This window comes from Cannabis sativa, chromosome 3, assembly GCF_029168945.1.
Source record: "Cannabis sativa cultivar Pink pepper isolate KNU-18-1 chromosome 3, ASM2916894v1, whole genome shotgun sequence".
Lineage (NCBI taxonomy): Eukaryota > Viridiplantae > Streptophyta > Magnoliopsida > Rosales > Cannabaceae > Cannabis > Cannabis sativa.
In genome coordinates, this window is record NC_083603.1 from 7,053,245 (window position 1) to 7,063,326 (window position 10,082).

General features: G+C 33.1%; 1 protein-coding gene across 1 annotated transcript; it reads right to left on the reverse strand.

The window, feature by feature from the left end:
* Positions 1-2,509: 2,509 nt before the first annotated feature.
* LOC133035877 (uncharacterized) lies at positions 2,510-3,751 on the reverse strand. Its single transcript, XM_061112316.1, has one exon. The coding sequence runs from the start codon at positions 3,749-3,751 to the stop codon at positions 2,510-2,512; it is 1,242 nt and encodes a 413-aa protein (XP_060968299.1).
* Between the last annotated feature and the right edge of the window lie 6,331 nt (positions 3,752-10,082).

Genomic DNA, 10,082 nt, shown 5'->3' on the forward strand with positions numbered 1-10,082 from the left:
CCAAGAAATCGAACATAATTGCCGGCTTCGGTGCCAACTACTTTCTTAGGTTTCAAGATCTACCTCCACCGTAAGGGCTTACCAGCTTCTTCTCCTTTTTTTTCGAGATTAGCGTTTGCGGCAACCCCACGACCCTTTCTGACCGGAGGTGGAACTATATATATTCGAGGGAAAAATAATTTTATTAGTAAATCATACATTCACTATTTATATTCAGAACAATTGTAGATTTGAAAAAATATGAAAACCTGCTTCGCAAGACGACGGTACCCTAGAAGGATCAGGGGGATCCCTGCCATCACCATCCCCACCGTGGTATGTCGCTAACGTAGCTGACATTTTACTTTACTTTGAAGACGGAAAAAAACGTAAGAATTCACAAATGTGAAACACATAATTGAAATATAAGTATTTAAAATGTTAATACGAAAGAAATTAAATATTCCTTTAATTGTAAAAAATTTTAGTAACAAATGTTTACAAAATAAAAGTTACACTGAAGAATCACTATCATTTCCATCATTCACTAAGTTTACATTTTCATCCTCTACATGTTCAACTAGTAAATCATCTACTTCTTCAGCAACATAATTCTCATCCAGTTCATTATTCTCTATCTCAGAATCCACTAATTGATCGGACGATTCAACAATTACTGGAGGTTCATTCGATTGCATAATCAACTCTCCAAGATCAACTGTCAACACAAAATTGGCGAGTTAGAATCACTAACAACATCTACATCGGCCTCATCTTCGTTGTCGGTAATGTCCCAAATTTGTCGATGACTAATATCTTCAACAACCTTCCAATCGCGACCTGCGAGTGGATCTTCAAGATAGAAAACTTGCTTTGCACAGTTGGCAAGGATGTACGGTTCATCTTGATACCAATGTCCACGAGTATTTATACTAGTTATATTATTTTCAGTGATTGTCTTCTTTCTTAATGGATTAGTGTTATACCATTTACATTCAAACAATGACACTGTAAATGCACCAGTATAAGATATAGTGATTACATCTTCAAGTGTGCCGTAATAATTAAACCCTTCGTTCCAAAGAATAAGAATAACACCACTATTTTGTGTCTTCCGCTTTTGGTCTCGCTTTGATGCAATAAACCGAACACCATTCACTACACAACCTTCGTAAAATGTTGCTAAGTAATCAGACCCGGAAGCGAGAGCGAGTAACTCATCACCATTTTGTAAAGTTCCAAGCTTGTGCAGCTCATATATCTAAATACATAAAATGTATTAATATGAGAGGAATATAAATGATTGAATTAAAACTTAACAATTTTGTCGTTATACCTTCTTGTGAAACCACGGACGGAAAGTTTGCCTATGCAAGGCATCGTGATTACCATTAGGATTTTCATGCTTGATCTTGTCCAAATGTTCACTGTGAAGTATGATAATGTCAAGATACGATAGAAGGAGATAGAAAATAAAAACTAAAAATTTAATAAAATAATTTATAAAAATGTAACAAACTTACTCTAAGTAAGCTTGGATTTCAGGAGAATTTTGAAGAATGTACCACTCAGCTTTTTCACGACTGGTATGATCAAGAGGCTTGATAAGTCCGCTAGTTAAAGGACGAGATTGAGAATTAAAAACTGAGAGATAGCGACAAACAGAAGGCGCATCTTCATTTCGATCAAGCCGATTAAATCTTGTTTCACACCCTTTAAAGTACATTGAACAAAAGGTTACTGCCTCATCAGCAACATAACCTTCTGCAATTGACCCTTCAGGACGTGCCTTATTTCCCACATAATTTTTCAATTTTTTCATGTACCTTTCAAAAGGATACATCCATCTCATAAAGACCGGGCCACCCAATATCGCTTCTTCAGGCAAATGCAATACCAAGTGTATCATTATGTCAAAAAAAGCTGGAGGAAAAATCAATTCCATCTTGCACAATAACAGAATTAAATTATTTTGAGCATCCTCCATATCTTTTACATTTAGAGTTCTAGAGCATAAGCTTGTCGAAAAAAATTACACGAGTTTGAGTAATAGTTGTTGCAGTGTCACGAGGTAGAAATTTACGGACACCAACCGCTAGTACTCGCTGCATAATGACATGACAATCGTGGGATTTTAACCCAATAATGTTAGACTCATCTGGAGAAACTTTGCTCTTTAAATTTGAACAGAAGCCATCGGGAAACTTTATTCCTTTAACAAACTGACAAAAAAGTTGTCTTTTCTCACGAGTCAAAACATAAGGAGCATGCGGTTTCATTACCCTCCCATTCACATCTTCATAAATCCACAACGATTCCCTAATACCCATCTTCTTTAAATCATGGCGCGCATTGGTTGTGTCCTTTGATTTATCATTATCCAAGATGGTTCCTAGGAGACTATCACAAACATTCTTCTCAACATGCATGACATCAATGTTGTGTTTTAAAATATTCGTGCTCCAATACTCCAACTCGTAGAAAATACTTTTTTTCCTCCAATTATAATTTTCTGCAACTCTTCTACGTTTCACGCCCCCAAAATTTTCATGATGTCCGGAATTTGGGGTTCGAGAGCATTAACTTGTGATAATATTTCTTCACAAGTAAATCGTCTTGGAGGAGGTCTTCTTTCAACTTTACCATCAAATCGAGTATCCCTTCTCATTGCATGGTTACTTGGCAAGAACCTTCGATGACCAACATATGATGTCTTCCCGATCACTCGAATGGACGTCGTGTCTTCATTACAAGTAGGGCAAGCTTTATAACCTTGACCACTCCACCCAGACAAGCTACTACGAGCAGGAAAATCATTCACTGTCCACAAAAGCGCAGCACGCATGGTGAACATTGAGTTGGTCGAACTATCTCTCGTTGCTACCCCATTATTCCACAACTCCTTTAATTCATCCACCAAAGGTCTTAAAAATATATCCATGTCTTTACCTGGAGATTTTGCACCAGGAATTAGGGTAGATAGCAAGAAATAATTATCTTTCATACATAACCAAGGTGGTAGATTATAGTTAGCCAACACCACTGGCCACATGCTGTATGCAAGACTCATGTTGCCAAATGGATTAAATCCATCAACAGCTAACCCAAGTCGAACATTTCTTGGGTCCCTTGCAAAATCGGGATGTTTTGCATCAAAGTCTTTCCAAGCTAAACCATCGACCGGGTGTCGCAACACCCCATCATCTTTTGATTTTCCAGTATGATGCCATATCATGCTTTTCGCTGTAATCCTCGAACTATATAATCTTTTAAGTCGAGGTGTCAACGGAAAGTATCGCATGACTTTGCAAGGAACTTTTTTTCCTTTCCCGTTCTCGGAAGTAACCCAACGACTAGTTCCGCAAACTGGACAAGCCTCCTTGGATGCATTCTCCTTATAAAATAAGCAACAATTATACAAACAGACATCGATATTATCATAACCCAAGCCTAATTTCTTCAATCTCTTTTTTGCCTCGTAGTAAGTTGATGGAATATTATTTTCCTTCGGAAACGCAAACTTTAAAAGCTTCAATAATTCTTCAAAGATGTTATTAGGAATTTTTCCCCTAACTTTTAAATGCAATAGCTTTGCTAAAAAGTTAAGAGATGAAATCCAATCACAACCGGGATACAATTCGGCTTCAATTTCCTCAAATAAGTCATCAAATTGTGGGTTTGTGGTTGGTTGTTCATCTTCTCCTTGTGCCTCGATTGTCGAGGGAAAGAAATCTTCCAAAATAGGAATCATTTCATCCTCTCGATTCAACATCTAAGAATCGCTACATCAACGACGGCATCCTCGGGCTCCCGTGATAAATCCACTTGTCATATCCTTGCATAAAACCTCGATCAAATACGTGTGCTCTAACCCTATCTATTTTTTCAAACCTACTATTTATACATCTCACACAAGGACATCGTATTCGTCCATCACAATCCTTATGTTCTGATGCCATTGCTAAAAAGGCTTGTAGACCATTCCAAAATTCATGGAAACCACGATTTCTGATTTTGGTCCAAGACTTATCGATTGTCGCCATCTACAATTTAGACGACAAATGAAGTATTAAATATTTAAATTTTTGTAAAGTCTTATGAAATTTTATGAGTACGAATTTTATGATATATTTTTAAATATAATTATTATTGTTCTTTATTGTTAATTTTTAAATTTTTGTAAAGTTTTATGAAATTTTATAAGTACAAAAGTTATGATATATTTTTAAATATAATTATAAATATGAATTATTATTGTACTTTATTATTAATTTTTAATTTTTTGTAAAGTCTTATGAAATTTTATGAGTACAAAAGTTATGATATATATTTTTAAATATAATTATAAATATGAATTTTGTAAAGTATTATGAAATTTTATGAATATAAATTTTATGATATATTTTTAAATATAATTATAAATATGAATTATTATTGTTACTTATTATTAATTTTTAAATTTTTGTAAAGTCTTATGAAATTTTATGAGTACAAAAGTTATGATATATTTTTAATATATTTATAAATATGAATTATTATTGTTCTTTATTATTAATTTTTAATTTTTTGTGTTATTTTTATTATTTATAAAAAAATAAATTTATTTTCAAAATTTAAATAAATATCAAATAATTAAATTTTAAATGAATTATTATTTTTTGAAACTTAAAATTAGTTATCAAAAGTTAAACTAATTATATTATAAAAAAATTCATTTTACATATTACACTATAAAAATTCATTAAATTACTAAATTTTAAATTTTTAATTTTTAAATTTTTGAATTATTTATCATTTATATAAAAAAAAAAATTTATTTTCTAAATTAAAATAAATATAAAATAATTAATTTTTACCACCTTAAAAATACAAAAAAAAAATTATTTTTTAAAATTCAAATAAAAGTTAATCCATTTAATTTAAATTTTAATAAAAATTAAAAAAATAAATCAAATCTTCTAATTAATCTTTTTAACTTTTAATATTTATATTATTTATTAAGTTACTAAAAAACTAATTATTATTATTTAAAAAAATCTTTTTATGTATATATTAAGCTACAAACTAATATTTTTTTTTTCTAATTTTTTAAATTTTTTTCAATATTCTAAATTTGCTAAATTTACTTCTCAAATTTTAGCAAACTTAACAACAAATTAATTTAATATCAATAAAATCTAACATAAAATAAACAAATACAAACAAATACAAATTACTAATTACTAAAATTAATTAAAAAACCTACAAATAACAACAATACAATATACAATATTGTTACAATATATAAATTATATATACATTAACATATAATCTATATTTTCTTAAAAAAAAAACCCAATACTATATATTTTATATACACAAATATATAAATAAAAAAATAATATATACAAAATATACAATACACAAATATATACACTATTATATTACAATATACAAAATATACAATATACAATAATAAAAATAATATAATAGTGTATATACACAAATATATACACTATTATATTACAAAAATAATATATACAAAATATATAATATATATATATAATGTATAGTTTTTATACTTTACATAATAATACAATACAATATATATACTACACTACGATATACATATATATATATAAACTGTTATATACAAATATATATATATAATATACCCAGATTATATATATAATATACTTTACAAAATATATAATATATATACTACACTACAATATATGTACAGTTTTTATAAAGTATAATACATAAAAAAAATCAAATATACCCAATTATATATACACAAACACAGATAAACATATATTTATATGTAAATATAACCAATTTTATATACAAAAATATATATATACACAGATTTTTCTATATAAAAACCTACATTTATAAAAACCTACACAGATTATAAAAACCTACATTTTTCTATATACACAGATTTTTCTATATAAAAACCTACACAGATTATAAAAACCTACATTTTTCTATATACACAGATTTTTCTATACATTATATAAACCAATCTAAAACCTAAAACTATATAATAACAAATCTAAAATAATAAAAAAAAATACAATACTTACCTAAAATAACCGGTGGTGCGTCGGGGTGGTGGTGCGTCGGGGTGGTGGTGCGTCGGGGTGGTGGTGCGTCGGGGTGGTGGTGCGTCGGATATGGAGGCGGTGGAAATTTCAGAAATGGAGAAGGGGAAAGGAGGAGGCGGTTTGGGAATTTTTTGAGAGAAAATGGAAAAATGGGGATGAGGGGTCTGATGGGGTATATATAGTGTTATTAGCGGCGGGGCAATAGCGGCGGACCCCGCCGCTAATAACATTTCATTAAATTTTTTATTTTTTTTTTTAAATAAAATACTATTAGCGGCGGGGTCCGCCGCTAATACCCCGCCGCTAATAGTTTGAATCAATATGGGCGGGATTTTTCCCGCCCACCTATTAGCGGCGGGGTATTAGCGGCGGACCCCGCCGCTAATAGTTAGCGGCGGACCCCGCCGCTAATAGTAATAGCGGCGGGCATTAGCGGCGGACAGCCCGCCGCTATTAATATTTTTAAAAAAAAATAAACTCAGCCCACCAATAGCGGCGGGGGAGGGCCTCCGCCGCTAATACCCCCATTATTAGCGGCGGAGGAGCTCCGCCGCTAATACCCCCGCCGCTATGATTGGATTTCTTGTAGTGTCCATGCATCCAACCCAAGCTTTACTTTAACCAATGCCCTGGAAAGGACATAGCACTTATCCAAGGTGCAAGTAAACTATGTTGTAGATTATCATATCAGTTAAACCCTGTGTACTGATAAATCTAGGAATATATATTTAATCACATAATCTTGATTACTTTCCACTGTGCTGACGACACAATAATAAGAACATAAATGTGATAAGGATTTGGATGAATTTATAAATCAAATAAACAAATAAATGATAACATGAACCAAATAACACAATAAGTGATGAAAATACTTCTGTTTCTTTATTGATATTTAACTAATAGAGATTACATTGAAATAGAGTTTTATTTAGGGCATAAAGCCCAACACTTTTATCCTGACAACTTTTGTCTTGAAATTTTTGGTCTTAACAACTACAGATAGAGAGTTTTTTGAGGGGAGGGGGAGGTCCTGGACGATTGATAAACAATTAATTTTCTTTGTGAAGCCTTATGAATTGGGTGTGTTATCCGTGTTTTTGACAAGTAACACGTGGAATCTAAGTCAGCATCTAGGCCCACCAGTGGGTCACAAAGAAGACAATTTGGGCCAAGCCCAAGTTATATAGGACCTTCTAAGAACGTACCTTAGCTTCGTGGTTAAATGATCTTCTGCCAGTGACAGCTCGTATTCGGAAGTAGCTCCAGTATTGTGATGCCGAAGAGTTGGACAACATGTTCCTAAAAGACTAGTCGTCTGGTTTTCCTTTTTATTCTTGCACACAAATAAGGAAATAAATGCTCTCTAAATCTTGACAAAAGATCGTATCAAGCTAAAAGGGAAAACTTCCTAAACAAAGATCAAGCAATTAATTTACGATTAATTGCCCACAATTATAGGACACGGTTTTCACTAATTCAGCTGTATCTAATCTGCCTAGTCATAAGATCACTTCCTTCGTGGGCTGAACTTCACAAGACAACTCAAGTTATGTAATTCAATGTAAACTCCCTAGTAGAGGGAAAATGAAAACTAAGTATAATTCTCTAAATACTATAAATACCTAATGAATCATTCGAATTAAGGGTTGATTTCTCTTGCAATATTTGCTCAGGAAAACTTGAGAACTTATGCTCATTGTATTTCCAAGGTTTTTCTAAGTTACATAATAACATTGACTCGTGGATTAAGGCTCGTTAACGCCCCAATCACGTAAAAATATTTGTGTTATTCTTACTCTTTCTCTTTTACTCGATAAATATTTTGGTACTTTCATTGAGAGTTGAAGGAAGCAGTGATACCATCTAGAGGTTGCGTTAGTAATCATGGCACTCACCCGTAACAAGTCTGGTCTTCACTTCACTGATCCTAATTCCAAGACAGGAGATGCAGAAGATCAGAACGAGGCGACTAGCTGTCATAAAGATTAGGTTGGCAAATATACAAACCTAGATGATCCTGTATTCGGAGATGATGATTTGAAAGAGAACAGTTCTGATGATGCTAATTGTTAGGTTATAATTAACCTATATTTCGGGTCTTCAAAGTTAGCATTATTTCGTCTATTGGTGTCTTTTGGAGCAGTTTTACGCTTGATTTTCATTATTTCAGGTTCCCGGGGTGTTAAAGTTCGAATTCAGTCAAATGGCGAAAAACTGGGACAAACTTGGAAAAATTGGAAAATTTGGTTCCTGAAGCATCAGTAGTCGCGACCTCTGATGAGCCTGGTCGCGACCCTTTTTCCTGGTCGCGACCCAGGTCGCGACTTCGTAAGATTGGCAGAAACTCGGTTTTTCGAGTTTTGCCTGTAGTCGCGACTTGCTTAAATGCTAGTCGCGACTATGTACGGAAATCGCAGATTTGACCTAATTTTGATTTTTCACTCAATTGGAGGCTCACCACTTATCCCTATATAAGGAATACGACATTGAAGGTCAAAGGCAAGCAAAAACAGACCTAATAGTGGAGGCAAAGTGGAGAGGAAGCTATCTTGAAGACCCGGAGCGATACCAACTTCTAGTTTCTTTCTTTTACCCTTTTTATTCATCTTTATGTTTGTTTTTAATTCTGAATTAATCATGGATGTTTTTAGAGTTATTATGAGCTAAATTTCCCAATAAGGGAGGATGATGAATGTTGTTTAAGTTTATGCCTAGTTAATAAATAATTGCCATTCCTTCATCTTATGTGTGAATACTATCTTTATTTGTGTTTAATTTCATGTGTAAGCTTGATCACCTTTTACATGCTCTATGATCCTAATTCGAAATCTGAAAAGTGAGAATTAGGAATGCTAAAATTTGGATAGTCTAGGTTTTGATGTAAAACGACAGTATTTACATAGCCTAGTGACTAATAGATTATTGCTTAATGCTGATTTTGTGTTGATCTAATTAAGAAGTTAATTAGAGAACATATTATTTAGAACCTAAAAGATCTGAAAAGAGTTAGGTTAATTTATAATCTGTCTTTCACATTGAGATAAGGATAGCAGTTAGGCAATAACATAGGTAACTTATCAACAGGATTCACCTCCCTAATCTCTCATCTTGATTAATCTTCGTTTATTTTCTCTTTAATTTCTGAGTTATTTACTTTTAAAATTGCAACTTATTATTCTACCAAATAGAATCATAATTATAATTTAGTAGTACTCAATCCAATTCCCTGTGGTTCGACCTCACTTGCGTGAGATACTACTTGATACGTACACTTGCGTAATAAACAGAATTTTCGTAACAAGTTTTTGGCGCCGTTGCCTAGAATTGTTTAAAGATTGATATTACACAAAATTATACTAACTTCTACTTTGGTATATTTTCTCTTGCTGATTTTTCTAACCTTTTTCTTGCAATATTTTCTTGATCTATTTCAGGAATCATAAGTGTATGCGCCGTCAAGGACAAGCAGTGATATTGCCAGTTGATCCCGAAATCGAGAAAACTTGTAGAAGAAACCGAAAGAACAAGAGGCAAGAGGGAGTTTCAGCAACAGCTGAAACTTCAGACATCATGGCTGCCAATGCTGCAAACAATGGAGGCAATAACGGTAACAATGGTGGCGCAGTAGAAGATCAAGCTAATGGCCGCAGCTTGAGAGATTACATTCTCCCTACTCTGACGGGAGTGCAGTCATGTATCAGGCAACCGACAGTGGAAGCAAACAACTTTGAGATCAAACCTGCCATACTGCAGATGGTGCAATCTTCAGTTCAGTTTGGTGGCCTCCCTTCTGAAGATCCTAATCTGCATCTCTCTAATTTCATGGAACTTTGTGAAACCTTTAAAGTTAATGGAGTTAGTGATGATGCTATTCGACTGAGACTGTTCCCATTCTCTCTTAGAGAGCGAGCCAAGAGTTGGCTAAACTCCTTGCCACCCAACTCTATTGCCACCTGGAATGATCTGGCAACGAAATTCTTGTCAAAGTTCTTTCCTCCAGCCAAGTCTGCA